This window comes from Aspergillus tanneri, assembly GCF_003426965.1.
Source record: "Aspergillus tanneri strain NIH1004 chromosome Unknown AapTan_5_pilon_pilon_pilon, whole genome shotgun sequence".
NCBI lineage: Eukaryota > Fungi > Ascomycota > Eurotiomycetes > Eurotiales > Aspergillaceae > Aspergillus > Aspergillus tanneri.
In genome coordinates this window covers 3773322-3790277 of record NW_022984632.1, presented here as the reverse complement: position 1 = coordinate 3790277, position 16956 = coordinate 3773322, and the positions used below count along the sequence as shown (strand labels likewise).

The following is a 16956-nucleotide window of genomic DNA, read 5'->3' as shown; positions in this document are numbered from 1 at the left end:
ATAATAAATATCACGGTTTCATGGCTAGTCTCTCTGGCCTTGCTGGCCCTGTTAGCCCTATCAGCCCTGTTAAATCAACTGTTTCTCTTCGTTCTAGCTGGTTTCTCTAACTGATATTTCTCATTGCTCGATAACAGTGTACGGATCTGGTTGATAGCCTGATTCTGTGCTCTGAATATACGGACTTTGTTGTTTTTCTGTTGAGATTCTGGATATCTGTGGATATCAAGAGGATATCCACAGATATCCGCGGATTGTTATATAATAACCAATAGATATCCGCACTAGCACCACTTATAAACCAATCATAACAAAAGACGGTTTAAGATAATAGATCTATCTACTTTAATGTGTACGCCCCTATACCCCTTAATTATAAAATCTGTATTCCAGATTTTTACTCTAAAAATTTTGTAAGTCTCTTATCTTTTTCTCTTTACAATAATATTCTTACCTTCAAGATGTCGCAGAGTCAACAATCTCAGTTTTCCGATTCTTTCTATAAACCTAACTTCCTACAATCAGATAATACACAGCATATCCTAGGTAGCCAGCAAACTATTATTTCCACATCTAACTCAGACTTTATTTTTCCACCACCACGACCACGCGCCCCTATTACCCTCACACGTGTTGGGCCTAGTTTTCGGAAGAACTGGGTTCTTTACACTGATATGTCAAAGGATGACTTTGTAAGATAGTGGTTAGAAACAGACTTTGGGTTAAAAAAAGAGTTGCAGGATACAATACATTGGGATGGAAAAAAAAGCTTATCATACTGGGAGCAATTTAATCAGGTTGCAGATGAGAAGACTGGCCAGCCTAAGGTTATGTGTAAACACTGCTGCAATGTCCTTGTTCACCCGGGTCATTACCGAGCAGGGTTATCCCCAATGAAAGCACACCTTAAAGGAGCTGCCTGTCAGCGTACAGCACCCAAGCAGCAGAAAGGTATAGACCAGCTTATTAGGACTTGGTTAGTATAAGACCCTAATATAATTATAAGTATATTTAATTACTCTTGTTTAGCCTAGCCATCTCCTAAAAGACAATACAGTCAAGACCTCTTTATGGATAAGCTACTTAATATGGTTGCTCTTGGGCGTCTTCCCTTTCGGTTTAGTGAGCATCGCGAGCTTGATGAATTCATTAATATTGTACGACTTGCGCCATCAAAGCCAAAGCTTCCATCCGGCAAAACCCTTCGACGCTATCTACAGAAAAAAGTCAAAGAAAAACAAGAAACTCTACTCCAAAAGCTTTCACCAAGTGGAAAGCTTTTAATTGCACTGGACTGCTGGACATCCCCTTTTAACCAGGCATTTATGGCGATTACTGGTTACTTCCTTGATCAAGGGTGGAACTATCGTGAGATCCTTCTTGGGTTTGAGCCTCTTCACGGCACACATAATGGGAGTAATCTAAGCTTAGTGCTCTTTGAAATTCTTCAGGCATATGGTATTACTAACCGTGTATTATTAATTACTACCGATAATACCTTAAACAATAATACTATGATGACAAGAATCCAGGAGTCAATTCAGTCACAGGATTTTAGTAGTGATACTACTGTTATCCGAATTCCATGCATTGCCCATGTTATTCAGCTTAGTTTAAACCAGTTGCTTGGAAAGATAAAAGCGAACCCAGCTAATAATACTATGGAAAAAGAATGGTCTGATGTATGTACTGACTCTCTCCAGAAAAGAGGTAATTTAAGAAAGATTGTGGATACATTAAATAAGGTAAAATATATTATTATATTATACTTTTATCTTTACTAATAGATTTAAAGATTCGAAGTCTTGCAATTTTTATTAATGCAAGCCCACAGCGTAAAGAGGCATTCCTGAGTCTTTAGACTAAAGATCCAAAGCTTGTTCCTCACCAGGATATCCGCACTCGCTGGAATTCCACATTCTTGATGCTTCGCCGTGCCAAGCAACTACAGTCTGTGTTTAACAAATACTGTACAATGCATCAATATCTCCAGTTTAAGCTTGACGAGGAAGAATGGCGCCAAATTAAGTATCTGCTTTAGATTACTCAACCCTTTTTTAAATACACCACTGCTCTCTCTACAACAAAGGAAGTCACTATTCATCTTATCTTTGGTATCTATAATAATCTCTTTAACCACCTCGAGAAGTTAATTCGCCAACTTCAACATAAAAAGGTCTTATAGAAAAAGACAATGCTTCATGCACTAGAAGCAGCAAAAGACAAGCTCTCTAGTTATTACAAAGAGACTAATAAGATATATAGCGATATCTTTGTAATTAGCACCATTATTGCTCCTTCAAACAAGCTTTAATTCTTTTCCACAAAGGAATGGGAGGGTGGGTGGCGTGAAAGATATCGTAAAAGCCTTGCAGACTACCTTAAGCGATATACCAAGCAGCTTTCTTCTTTACCAACACCACCTAATCCCCAGTCACTATCTGGAAACCTCTCTCGGATTAAAATACTAGTTTCGAGTAGGGCTTCACAGCAGGGAATTGGGTCTAGCCATTCTGGATTAAATATAAACAATGATGAGCTTACAAATTATCTTAAGAGTGGTTAGTACTGGTTAATAGCTATATAAGATTTACTGCTAATATTAATAATAGGCATAGTTAATACATCTCCGAGAGCCTTCTGGAAAGAGCATGAACGTGAATTCCCAGCGTTATCTAGTCTTGCTCGGGATGTTCTTGCTATCCCAGCTAGTGGTGCTGGTGTTGAGCGCCTTTTTAACTCAGCTCGTGATATCTGCCACTACCGCCGCGGTCACCTCAAATCTAGTACAATCAAAGACTTGATGATGTGGATGTGTACATCAAAGTTTGAGCTTGAACAAGAGCAGTTAGATCTAATGGAAGAGTATCTCTTAGCTAGTGAGGTCGCTGCTACAGAGGAGGAAAGAGCCCCTTCACAGCTACAGACTGATTTTCAGCCGGTTAGTGATGATGAGGAGGAGGATGATTCTGATAATATTTAGACTAAAACTCAAGGCCCTCCAAGTAAGCGGCAATGTACGGCTGCTAGGGAAGGGGGCCAAAGAGAAGAACAGCTAGTAGAGCAGTCTCATAAGTTAGATAATAAGACTGAACACCCGTTGCCCGAGAATAACACACTGGCGCGGGGTTCTAAGAGGGTTCGTAAGGCTCCAAGAGGGTTCGAGGATTATGAAATTAGTAAACTATAGTTATATAGCTTAATAAAAAACTTCCAAGAAGTATCTCCTGCTTTGTCCCATGGTCTATATCTAATATCCACAAGGCGACTTCCATACATATTAAAACAATAAATTACAGACAAAACACGCATAAATTATGCAGTCATGGAATTGGCCATGTTTGCATTGTTTGCCTATCCATAAAGAATCCAAATCCAAACTGCGGATACCATTTACTATCCATATCGTATCGTTGCGGATATGTGGATAACAAATTACGTCCAAATCCGCGGATATGCGGATTTGGATATGCGGATTTGGATATGTCGCGGATGTTGCCCCAGCCTATACCGGCGCAAGCTACAGTCGCTGTTTTAACTGTCGTGTTTGTTTACCCCTATGTTTTGCAGTCCTTTCTAAATTTAGCTTTAGTTAAATAAGTATCGTTTTTCTAACCCTGTACCCCAACAGGTAGTCCCTCCTGCAAACCGTGTTAAAGACGACCCCGACAAGCCGCAAGATAACCTTAATAATAACCCGGCCATCGTACGGGGCTTGCATGGTCCTCTACCGCTTGGCTACCGATCTCAGATATATTATATAAGACCGTTGGATTTGGGCCGCATGGATCTAGAGTGTCCATATTGCAAAGCTTTACACTGGAATGGTAAACAAGAAAATGGTTCTACACTCTGCAATCCTGTTTTTACAAAGTATTGCCTTCGTGGTGAAGTGCAACCTCCTCCTGTCTGTGAGCCACTATATAAATTAAGCTGCTTATATACTAAAAACACCCCTGAGGCCCGGGGATTTCGCTGTAATATTCACTATTATAATGGCGCGCTGTGTTTTACATCTATAAATATGAAATCTGACAGCCATACCGCTGGCTAACACGGTCCGGTTTAAATACAGGGCCAATTAATACATTTGCAAGGACCATTACTTGCTAATAAAGGTGAGAAGCCGAAGTACGCTTAGCTGTGGTTCCACGACCCGGGAGCTGCGAATATTGCTCGCTGTGCTTCAGATAAGGTCCTTAATAAATCTATTCTGCAGAAGTTGGACGGTATTCTACACTATGTAAGTCCCTTTATTAATATATATAAGACCGCATGGGAACAGTTGGAGGCAGCCACGGTCGGTTGGACACCTGTACCGTACTTCACCGCCCAACGATCGGAACCCCCAAACGATCGATTTTGTAGTACTAGAAGAGGCAACAAATGAAGCAATTCAGCCACACACAAATAAAATTATCTAACGAGTGTCTGATGGAGTATAGTGTAGATACAAATAAAAATATCCACCCTTTTTAGAGCTCCCAAAACCTTTGTGGGAGGCAGATTTGCCTGCCTAAGTGTATAGATGTAGTTAGGACCCCCTCAGCAACTTCAGGAGCTGGAGGGCCACCAACTGTAGTATTTTAAGTTGTAGAGGACTTGGAGGCCTTTTTCTTAGTGGTTTTGGTATTTTGGATGTTTTTTTGAAGTTATTTAGCTGCCTTTTTAGCTATATAATCCTTTTTTTTCTATTACTTTTTTTACTTTGCCTTTAGTAGTTTTAATTCCTTCTTTGCAGCCTTTGTTCTTTTTCTTTCTTCAAGTAAGTGCTGCTTGTTTTCCTTTTTTTATTAACAGCGGATCTTCCTCTCCTTTTTTAAAGCCTTAGCAAGCTGTATAGCTTTCTCCTTTTTATTATAAAGCTGGAGAGCTTGCTGTATTTTCTTAGGTAAATAAAAGATTGCACCACTATGTTTAGGTGCTTGTAATTAAAACTATAATAGCTTTTAACACTGCCTCCTTTTCTTCTTATTAGTAAAAGCTATCTCTAAGCCTTCACAACATAGTTTAAGCAAAGTATTTTAAATAGCAAGCTTATAAAAAGTTGCACCCAGCTTCTTGGTATTTTAATTATAGATATCAGCAACCACCTTCTTTAGAAGCCTTTTAATCCTTCTCCAGTTATCTGCTTGTAATACTGAAGCTGCAGAGCCACTTAATAAAGGCCTCTAGCTCTCCTTTTTACTGAAGCGCTTTAAAACAATTTCTGGATCCTATAAAGCTATCCCAGTAGCTTTCTATAAAGAATCAATATTCTTCTTTGTTAAGGCCTTCTCCCAGCTCTGCTAGAATAGCCTGAAAAGTCCCTTTTCATAATATAGCTTAGGCCTTAACTATTATAAAGAAATTGCTCCAAACTGTTGCTATAGGCTGTTAAAAGTGGTAAAAAGATCCCAATATCTAATAGCTACAGCAAATAAGTTAAATAAGGCGGATAGGTTATTAAATAAATCCTATTTACTATATAAAACTTAATAAAAGTTCTGGTAAGGTGTGAGCTATGGCTATCTAAAATTAAAAGCCTTTAACTTTTTCCAGCCTTCTCCTTTGTCTCCCTATTAAAAATATCTCGAAGCCATGCAAATCCCACCTTATTATTAGTCTAGCCAGTTAGTAAGGCTCTAAAGAAGCAAGGATGTTCAGTTGGATCAAAGTCTTAAAGCCAGGTATTTTGTATCTTGCTGGAGGCAGCTTGGTAGATAAGACCTGGAGATAATAAGGTCCCATCTGCACAAATACAAGTAATTAAGGTTCTCTATTTATAATTCCTATCCTAAAGCCGTTGCTGAATGCCATCCTTCTCGAATTGCTGCTTGGAGAAGATCCTTTTAGCTTTTAAAAAAATACTAATAAAAAAACCTTTTTTATTTATATTGTAGATATTCTCCTTCTAGATATTATATTTATTAATTTTCTAGGCTAGTAACTTAAAATATAAAAGTATATTTTAAAGGCTAAATCAGCCTTTTTTTTTAAAGAGTCCATACTAGTTATATAGCGAGAGATAAGGTCCTCCTAGTGTCTCTTTATAAAAAGCAGGTTGCCTAGTTTTTTCCTGGTGGCTTTTTTACTATTTCCTCTGACAAAATTCCTTATTATTAAAGCAGAGACATATAAGCCTTTACTAGAGAGCCTATTAATCCATCTAACTAGCGATTTTTCTTGTTGGTGGGTGAGAATTGCTGTTCTTGTGATAGTCCTTTTTAAAGCCTTAAAGCCCTTTATAATACCTTAACAGGGTTACTCGGTGCACACCATGCTTTTTCGCAAAAAAAGTATAGTTAGGAACTTCTCCTGGCTCTAATAATTTTAAATTTTCTAACACTAATTTAATTAATCCCATATTAACAGAGTTATCATGGTTTAAAATCTACGAAACAAAAAGTCGGTGTATACAAAAATCAATTGTTTGGTGGTTCCAATCGTTGGGCGGTGAAGTACGGTACAGGTGCTCCTCGCGCCCTCTGCATCTTAAAGTCCTAGAGGGCAATAATTGCCGTCGGTATAATCTTCCAACCGCTGGCGAGGTTACTGCAGTCTTTCCCCGGCCCGATTTGGGCCCAGAAGACAATACTTTAAACTTTCGGGATGTTGTGTTGCGCCTTCGGCGGTCCGAAGTAGGCTTAGGACTAACTAAAATTAACCCTGCTCACTCTGCTTACATCCCGCTGCAGTATCCGTTGCTTTTCCCTACGGTGATGGTGGTTGGCAGTGGGGTCTGCAGCTGCAGAATATAGGCTGTCAGCGCCAAAATAAGCATCTTTTAGCCAGGCTTTTTATTCGTATCGTCTTTTCACCCGTACCAACCTGTTTAGCTCATGGCTGTGTGCGGGCCGGCTCTGGCAGCAGTATTTAGTTGACGCCTGGGCTACGATCGAGCAGTCCAATCTAGATTGGATTACAAGGCACCAGGATGATATACGGGCCGATTTATACACTGGACTTGCTGACGCGCTTGCCCATAGCGTCAGGCAGACTTCAAGCCGCCGAGCGAAGCGAGGGATTAAGGCTTGTATGATAATATACCGTACTTCACCGCCTAACGATCAGAACCACCAAACGATCGATTTTTGTATACACCGACTTTTCGTTTTGTAAATTTTAAACCATGATAACTCTGTTAATATGGGGTTAATTAAATCAGTGTTAGAATTTAAAATTATTAGAGCTAGGAGAAGTTCCTAATTATACTTTTTTTGCAAAAAAGCATGGTGTGCACCGAGTAACCCTGTTAAGGTATTATAAAGGGCTTTAAGGCTTTATTATTATTATTATTTTATTATTATTATTATTCTTCCATATTATAGAGCATTTTTCAGTCAGAGACTATGCATGCTCTACCTACCACCCCTGGGTGGTAGGATTTAAACTAACAAACAGATACGTACATAGTGGGTAAAATCAAACATAACTAAGCAATATGACATTCTAGGGGTGGGGGGGACCTTAAAGAAGGAGTTGAAACATGCTAATTTCCACTGTTTTTATTTTTATTTTTGCTTTTTCTTTTTGTTTTCCCTAGGGATCCAAGAGCCACTTTCTAGTGGCGATCCCGGTTTCCTTTAGGAATTTGATCAGTTGTTCTTGCCCTGCTTTCTTCGTGAAAAGATAAGGCAAATTTCGGTCTTTTTTGTCTAGGGTCTCTATAGACCCTTTTCTGATGTCCCTGGTTGCCGGGCACTGGAGGAGTAGGTGGTATGGAGTTTGACATTTATTACTGTGGCATGACGTGCATATATCACTATTATAGTTAGGTGTTCTAACTAAATATGATCTGAAGTAGCCATGCCCTAGCTTTAATTGATAATGGTTGACCAGGTCTGCTTGGGAAGCCTTAGGGGCTTGGCTTCCATGAAGCTATGGAATTAAAGCCCCTGTATTAATCACTTTTCTTAGCATTTTCCCATGCTTTATCCCAATCCTCAAGGCACTTTGCTTTGAGCTCTCGTTTGAGATGGCTAACTGAAATGGGGCATTTATAATATTTACTTGTCCATTCTGCCCCATACTTAGCTGCTTCGTCAGCTTTCGCATTGCCGAAAATTCCTTGGTGGCCTGGAACCCAGTGGATATAAATATTAATGTTCTTATCCCTGATTCTAGTAGCCCATTTGGAGATCCTTTGGTGTGGTTCGTAGTTGGTGTCTGCTGATTGAAGTCTTTTTAGGGCTGCTTGGCTGTCTGAGAAGATGTAAATGTCTAGAGTTGGAATTTGAATAGTCTTATATGCATGTTTTAATGCTTTTTAAATAGCAAACAACTCTGCATCGTAGACCTCATATTCATGTCCTAGATTCCATGCCCAAGCCTTCTGATTTTGAGGCTTATTATCTAGAAGGAAGATTCCTGCACCATTTTGACCGCTTTGCAGCTGGGATCCATCTGAATAAAAGATAATTCTGTGGTTATCAGCAAGCCATTGAGATATTAGCGCCTTGTGTTCTTGGGCTGCTTGCTCTTTTGGTTTGCTAGATATAGATATATCTATTATTTGGTTTAATAACTGGGCCCAGGGTGGTACTATTTGGTCTAGTGTTTGAAAGGTGCCTTTCCAGGTCTTAAACGAGAATAATGTTAGCAGTCGAATTAATTGGCTAGGGTATTTTCTTTGTCTTTCTCTGGGGTGGTATTCGGGGTCTTCTAGATCTGGTATTCTAGGTCTCTCATTTCAGTCCAAAAATCTTGATTGGTCAATGGAGAATTCTCCCGGGTTTAGTATAAACGTGGTTGGAAGTCTGCTTTGGATTGCATGGGATTTTATAAAATAAGCAGTCCTAAGAACATAGTTTCTGCAGATTTTATTAAATCTAACTAATGGCGGGGCAGGGATGCTTCTATTTCCATGGCCTGTACAGGCGATGTTTTAAAAGTCCCTAGAATCTTTCTTAAGGCCGTATTCTACAGTTTCTGGTAGTGGTCTACTAGGTACTGTTGGCCTTTCCACCGTAAAGGGACTCCATAGTCTGCAATAGACGAAATGCATGCTATATAAAGTTGTCTCATAGCTTGGAAGCTTAGCCCCTTTTCTGTATTTGAGAGCCTCGCTATTTGGTGAAATACCCTAGTTGCAGCTGCAACTCGAATTTGCACGTGTTCTTTAAAAGGAGTTTAGAATCTATATAGATTCCTAGCCATTTTACCATAGGGCTTGGTTTGACTATAATATAGTTATCTAGTCTAACCTGCGCATCTTGGTTTTCTTGGTCTGGTTGTTTTAGAGCTAAAGTAAATAAGCTCTATTTTATCCTGGTCAAATTGGATGTGGTCCTTGGCTCCTTTCTTAAACATGGCGTTAGCTACTAGCTCTATTTGCCTGCAGTTATTCTCTAGGCTATTAGAGCTAATAGTTAGGCATATATCATCCATGTAGCTAGGTTTTCGAATATTTTTAAAGGCTCTCCTTGTATCACTATCTAGCTCCCCATACATTTCAAGCTGAAAAAGCTCTCTGATATATATAAGAAACAGGATAGGTGATATAGGGGATCCCTGGGGATCCCTACCTGCACTGGGGTCTCTTTGCTGGTTTCACCGTCAAACGCTAGGAACACTTTCCTGTCTGACATAAAGGATTTGATCCACTTAATTAAGCTATGTGGAAGACCTAGTTTTAGGCATATTCTAAGTAGCTGGTTGGTGGATACATGGTCAAAAGCTCCTTTTACATCTATAAAAAGGGCTGTGGTAACCTTCTTTTCATGTTTTGCAACCTCTATGTCGTGAACAAGGGATAGTGCTATATTAATTGCTGACTTTTGTTTTCTTCCCCATTTGGTCATGGTAGAGGATTGATTGCGGGAGTTCGGCTAGATAAGATAATCTAGTTGCAATAATCTTCTCTACCACCTTGCCTAGGCAGTTAAGCAGGGAAATGACTCTGTAGGCCTTGGGCTTGGAGTAGTCCCTTTTAGCAGACGCGGATTTTTAAGGATAACCCCTTTGGCAGTTTTCCAACATTTGGGATGATAACCATTTCTAATTAGGGCTTTATAAAGCTCGTGGAATCTTGGAGCAATATTTTGGTAAGCCTTTTAAATAATTAAGAATAAAATGTCATCAGGTCCAGGAGCCTTTTAGTAGAGCTACTAAAGATAGCAGTGTACACCTCGTTTTCCCTGGTTTCCGGCCAGTTGGTTGATTCTGCCTGGTTGGTTGGCCACTCAATGGGCTCAGCCTCCGGGGGTTTTTAAAACAGGGTGGAAAGAAATGCATGACATTTATCTTGAAAGGAGATTGCTTGCTTCTCTTGATTCTCTGTAGAATAGTAAGATAGGCAGTTTTTGAACAGATTTCTTTTTAGTATAGCTAAAAGCTTTAAAAAATCTCCCTGTTCCGAGCTTCTTCTAGGAATTTGTTCCAGCATGCGGATTTAGCTTGCTTAATCTCCTGAAATATTGATTTTTAATCTCTAGAAGATTTTTAGAGCTCTGGACATGGGTTATTTTTCCAAAGCTTTCTAGTTTTCCAAGCTGTTTCCTTAGTTTTTAAGTTCTTTACCACCATGCTTTTACTGGGCAGATGGTTTTCGTCTTGGATACTGGATCTGCAGCTATTTGAATTATTTGTTGCAGATTTAGAGCTGCGGTTTCTAGCTCTATATCGGTGTTAAACCCCCTGTCTAAATTCTTGGCTTGTATCTAGCTCGAGGATTTTCTTGCTGAATAATGCCCAATTTGCATTTTTAGATTATATGTAGACTGACCAGGGGGTTTTTAATTTCTTGTGTTTTTACTTCAACAGAATAAAGCAAAATTTCGTGGTCTGATCCCGAGGCAGTTCTTGGTCAATTTCCCAATTAACTCTATACTATTTAGACCTTTGGTAATAAAGGTTAAGTTAATAATAAGACATTTCTATTCCTTTTCTATGGCATGTTTGCAGGTCAGGTTTATTTAGCAGTTCACATTAATGTTCTTCAAGCCACTTAATAAAGTATCAGCCCTGGTGGTGATAACGTCTTTAATTCCACAGCTATGGTGCGATTAAAGTCCCCCCCTATTATCGCATGTGCAGAGGGAGTAACCCTAGCTAGGGCTTTTTTATTTCCACTCGGCATCTTCCTCTAGTGATTGCTTGTTATATATATTTATTAGTTGCAGGTCTTGAATTTCTGCATCTAAGATATCTATTACAAGCAGATACTGTCGGTGCTAATATCGTTTCTTTGGCAATAGTTAAACCTAGATAGCTTTCTATGGTAGATTACTACTCTAGGTCTAACCTTGGTTTGCTCAGGAAGGATAGGGGTATATGCTGGGTGGGATATAGTAAAGCTATTATAGGGCTATCCATGTTCCTGGATAATAATAAAGTCGATATTATGTTCCAGGCCTATTTCTAGGCAAGATAACATAGCATTCTGATTGCGTCCAGTATTATTTTGCAGGAAACAGATTCCTAAATCAGTGTTTTCCTGATTTATTAGTAATCTAGTTCCATTGTATTGCTGGGGATTGGTCGGTCTAAGGCCTAGGTCTAGGCCTTGGCTTTGGCTTTACTTTTCCCATTCTTTGCAGTTTTTATTTCTGCTCTGTGGGCTTGACCGCAATTAAGATTTAACCTGCGTGTGGGGAATTCTTGGCCTTTTACTTCATGTAGCACATTTATGTATTGGGTTTCATGCTTTTCTGCGCAGATAGCGCATCTTGGGCTATTCTTGCAGTATTTAGCAATATGCTTGTATCCCTGGCATTTTATATATTAGATTTTTCTCCATGTATTTTGTGCTCTGAAAGAGCTCCTGCAACGCAGAGTTGGTTCTTAATTGCCCTAGCTGCCATGGTTTATTTTGTACGTCCACTACTATGGAAGAGTGATTTTTGGTTTCCCTGACATGTTCGGGTGTGAGCCATGTTGGGGGTCTTATTAGTTTAGGCCTGGGTTAAAGATTTCGATCTCTTCCTTTAGCACTGCATGCCTTCTTGGGTTATAAATGTCTGGTAGGGACCATGTGAATAACTATTTTTGCCATGGTTCGTCAAACATCCACCTAGTATAGGGAATAAGTGTTTCCAGATGTCCAACTTTTCTATTAAATAAGATGCTTGAATACCATCCATTGTGGTTAGAATAAGGGACCTTTTAGTAAAGGAAGTGCTTGCTGTCCTTACTACAGGCTTGTCTGCGTTTTCTTTTATCTGGAACTCGTGGTTGATTTGGTTTCGGAGCTTTAAGGAATCTAGATCTTGCAGAAATTCCGCAGGAACCTCTAGAATAAGCCTGCTACCTTTGTAGGCGGTCCGTTCTAATAGTTTTAGCTGATCTTGTTTCTTGGTTGGGATAACTACTTGCGGTTTTATTCCTTTCTGGACTGCTGCTGCGTACGAAGGCTTTACTAGTTTCTAATCCTGTTGGGAAGAGGCTAGGACTATTTTATCAAGTTTCTGATTAATAGCGTTGACCTCTTTCTGGAGTTTTTCGAATTGATTGTCTTTGGAAAGCAGGGATTGTTTAGCTTCTGGGCTGTGCAGTTTTTCCTGGATAGCTGAGAGGCCCTCCAGGTGCATATCCAAAGCCTTAAGGATCTCTGGATTTGCTATACTATGGTGGACCTCTTGCAGCAAGATCTTGGCAGATTAAGCTTTTGGATATGGCTTTGTGTGGCATTATTTTTTTTTGCTTCTGCAAAGCTTTTTCCATCTCTTTTTATTAAGGAGCGTCTTTTCGTCTTGTCTTCGGACATTTGTTCCAGTGATGCAAAGGAGTTAGGGCTCTCTAGAAGAGAGTTGGAGTGGGCCTAAAGTCAATTCTTGTTTTTGGGCTAATAAACGAGTGTTTTCTTTTGCCTTGAGCTCCTTTTTTAGGGCTTGGTGGCTGGATGGGTTGGGAGACAAGTCCCTAGGTGGGGTAGTTGGTCTTCAAAAGACCCCATTCTCCTCTTTGATAGACAAGGGAAAATAAAAGGAAAAAAAGGGAAATAAACAGGTGGAAAAGTAAACCAGGTAGGATCCTAAAACTTTACTAGCTAGGGATTTAGCTAGTAAGTAGAGATTTTAAAGGGAACCTCTAAACCACAAAAGCTTTTTAAAGGGAAGCTTCGAAAAACCAGCGTAAGCGTACTAGCTCAACTCTACTGTTCCCTATATCTCTGGTCCAGCACCAGTTTTCCTATACCTATCTAAGCTAAACAGCTTTAGAAAGATATTGCTAGGAGCCGTAGTACTGGGGATACAGCTCACAGTTTCTTCTTGCAAGTAAGCTTAGGCTTTCTACTAGTGAATACTACGGGGCAGCCCAAGCTTCCTGTTTTTGGTGGAGTAAAACGCAGGAAAAAATCTCACCCCTTTTTAAAGAGAAGTGGTAAACTAAAAGCACGGTTTTATTATTTTGCAGAATACCCGGCTAAAATAACTGCTATTATTATTTATTATTATTATTATTCTTCCATATTATAGAGCATTTTTCAGTCAGAGACTATGCATGCTCTACCTACCACCCCTGGGTGGTAGGATTTAAACTAACAAACAGATACGTACATAGTGGGTAAAATCAAACATAACTAAGCAATATGACATTCTAGGGGTGGGGGGACCTTAAGGAAAGAGTTAAAACATGCTAATTTCCACTGTTTTTATTTTTATTTTTTGCTTTTTCTTTTTGTTTTCCCTATGGATCCAAGAGCCACTTTCTAGTGGCGATCCCGCTTTCCTTTAGGAATTTGATCAGTTGTTCTTGCCCTGCTTTCTTCGTGAAAAGATAAGGCAAATTTCGGTCTTTTTGTCTAGGGTCTCTATAGACCCTTTTCTGATGTCCCTGGTTGCCGGGCACTGGAGGAGTAGGTGGTATGGAGTTTGAGGTTTATTGCTGTGGCATGACGTGCATATATCACTATTATAGTTAGGTGTTCTAACTAAATATGATCTGAAGTAGCCGTGCCCTAGCTTTAATTGGATGATGGTTGACCAGGTCTGCTTGGGAAGCCTTAGGGGTTTTGGCTTCCATGAAGCTATGGAATTAAAGCCCCTGTATTGATCACTTTTCTTAGTATTTTCCCATGCTTTATCCCAATCCTCAAGGCATTTCGCTTTGAGCTCTCGTTTAAGATGGCTAACTGAGATGGGGCACTTATGGTATTTACTTGTCCATTCTGCCCCATACTTAGCTGCTTCGTCAGCTTTAGCATTTCCAAAATTCCTTGATGGCCCGGAACCCAGTGAATATGAATATTGATATTCTTATCCTTAATCCTAGTTGCCCATTTAGAGATTCTTTGGTGTGGCTCGTAGTTGGTGTCCGCTGATTGAAGCCTTTTAAGGCTGCTTGGCTGTCTGAAAAGATGTAGATATCTAAGGTTGGAATTTGAATAGTCTTAAATGCTTGTTTTAATGCTTTTTGAATAGCAAATAGCTCCGCGTCGTAGACCTCGTATTCGTGACCTAGATTCCATGCCCAAGCCTTTTGATTTTGAGGATTATTTTCTTGGAGGAAGATTCCTGCTCCATTTTGACCGCTTTGCAGCTGGGATCCATCTGAATAAAAGATAATCTTGTGGTTGTCTCTACCAGCAAGCCATTGAGATATTAGCGCCTTGTGTTCCTGGGCTGTTTGCTCTTTTAGTTTGCTAGATATAGATATATCTATTATTTGGTTTAATGGCTGGGACCAGGGGGTAGGGTGTGATCTAGTGTCTGGAAGGTGCCTTTCCATGTTTTAAAAGAGAAAAGTGCTAGCAGTCGAATTAACTGGCTAGGGTGTTTTCTTTGTGTGTCTCTCTAGGATGGTATTCAGGGTCTTCTAGATCTAGCCGTCTAGGTTTCTCATTCCAGTCTAAAACCTTGATTGGTCAATGGCAAATTCCCCGGGTTTAGCATAAACGTGGTTGGAAGTCTGCTTTGATTGCATGGGATTTTATAAAATAAGCAGTCCTAAGTACATAGTTTCTGCAGATTTTATTAAATCTAACTAATGGTGGGGGCAGGGATGCTTCTATTTCCATGGCCTGTATAGGCGATGTTTTAAAAGTCCCTAGAATTTTCCTTAGGGCTGTATTTTGCAGTTTCTGGTAGTGGTCTACTAGGTACTGTTGGCCTTTCCACCATAAAGGGACTCCATAGTCTGCAATAGACGAAATGCATGCTATATAGAGTTGTCTTATAGCTTGGAAGCTTAGCCCCTTTTCTGTATTTGAGAGCCTCGCTATTTGGTGAAATGCCCTAGTTGCAGCTGCAACTCGTATTTGCACGTGTTCTTTAAAAGGAGTTTAGAATCTATGTAGATTCCTAGCCATTTTACCATAGGGCTTGGTTTAACTATGATATTATTATCTAGTTTAACCTGGATGTCTTGGTTTTCTTGGTCTGGTTGTTTAGAGCTAAAGTGAATAAGCTCTATTTTATCCTGGTCAAACTGGATATGGTCTTTGGCTCCTTTTTAAACATGGCGTTGGCTACCAGCTCTATTTGCCTGCAGTTATTCTCTAGGCTATTAGAGCTAATAGTAAGGCATATATCATCCATATAGCTAGCCTTTCGGGTATTTCCAAAGGCTTTCCTTGTATCACTATCTAGTTCCTCATACATTTCAAGCTGAAAGAGCTCTCTAATATATATAAGGAACAAGATGGGTGATATAGGTGATCCCTGGGGATCCCTACTTGCACTGGGGTCTCGTTGCTGGTTTCACCGTCAAAAGCTAGGAACACTTTCCTGTCCGACATAAAGGATTTGATCCACCGGATCAGGTTATGTGGAAGACCTAGTTTTAGACATATTCTAAGTAGCTGGTTGGTAGATACATGGTCAAAAGCTCCTTTTACATCTATAAAAAAAGAGCTGTAGTAACCATTTTATTATGTTTTGCCACCTCTATGTCATGGACTAAGGATAGTGCTATATCAATTGCTGATTTTCTTTTTCTTCCCCATTTGGTCATGGTAAAGGATTGATTGCGGGAGTTCAGCTAGATAAGATAGCCTAGTTGCAATAATCTTCTCTACTACCTTGCCTAGGCAGTTAAGCAGGGAAATAACTCTGTAGGCCTTGGGCTTGGAGTAGTCCCTTTTAGCAGACGCGGATTTTTAAGAATAACCCCTTTGGCAGTTTTCCAACATTTGGGATGATAACCATTTCTAATTAGGGCTTTATAAAGCTCGTGGAATCTCGGAGCAATATTTTGGTAAGCCTTTTGAATAATTAAGAATGAGATGTCATCAGGTCCAGGAGCCTTTTTGTAGAGCTACTAAAGATAGCAGTGTACACCTCGTTTTCCCTGGTTTCTGGCCAGTTGGTTGACTCTGCCTGGTTGGTTGGCCACTCAATGGGCTTAGCCTCCGGGGGGTTTTGAAACAGGGTGGAAAGAAATGCATGACATTTATCTTGAAAGGAGATTGCTTGCTTCTCTTGATTCTCTATAGAATAGGTCAAGATAGGCAGTTTTGAACAGATCTCTTTTTAGTATAGCTAAAAGCTTTGAAAATCTCCCTGTTCCGAGCTTCTTCTAGGAATTTGTTCCAGCATGCGGATTTAGCTTGCTTAATCTCCCGGAAATATTGATTTTTAATCTCTAGAAGATTTTCGTAGAGCTCTGGACATGGGTTATTTTTCCAAAGTTTTCTAGCTTTTCCAAGCTGTTTCCTTAGTATTTTAAGTTCCTTTGACCACCATGCTTTTGACTGGGCAGATGGTTTTCTTCTTGGGATACTAGCATCTGCAGCTATTTGAATTATTTCTTGCAGATTTAGAGCTGCGGTTTCTAGCTCTATATCGGTATTAAAGCTCCCCTGTCTGAATTCTTGGCTTGTATCTAGCTCGAGGATTTTCTTGCTGAATAATGCAATTTGCCATTTTTAGGTTATATGGTAAACTGACCAGGGGTTTTCAATTTCTTGTGTTTTTACTTCAACAGAATAAAGCAAAATTTCGTGGTCTGATCCCGAGGCGAGTTCTTGGTCAATTTCCCAATTTACTCTATATTGATTTAGACCTTTGGTAATAAAGGTTAAGTCAATAACAGAGA

The 16956-nt window shown here is 39.7% G+C and overlaps 1 protein-coding gene across 1 annotated transcript; it reads left to right on the top strand.

Annotated features, from left to right (window-relative positions):
• Nucleotides 1-1088: 1088 nt before the first annotated feature.
• ATNIH1004_010633 (uncharacterized protein) lies at nt 1089-2983 on the top strand (the record flags this gene model as incomplete). The annotated part of the gene is made up of 2 exons (XM_033575201.1): nt 1089-1458; nt 2613-2983. The coding sequence occupies 2 exons, from the start codon at nt 1089-1091 to the stop codon at nt 2981-2983; spliced, it is 741 nt and encodes a 246-aa protein (XP_033423219.1).
• Between the last annotated feature and the right edge of the window lie 13973 nt (nt 2984-16956).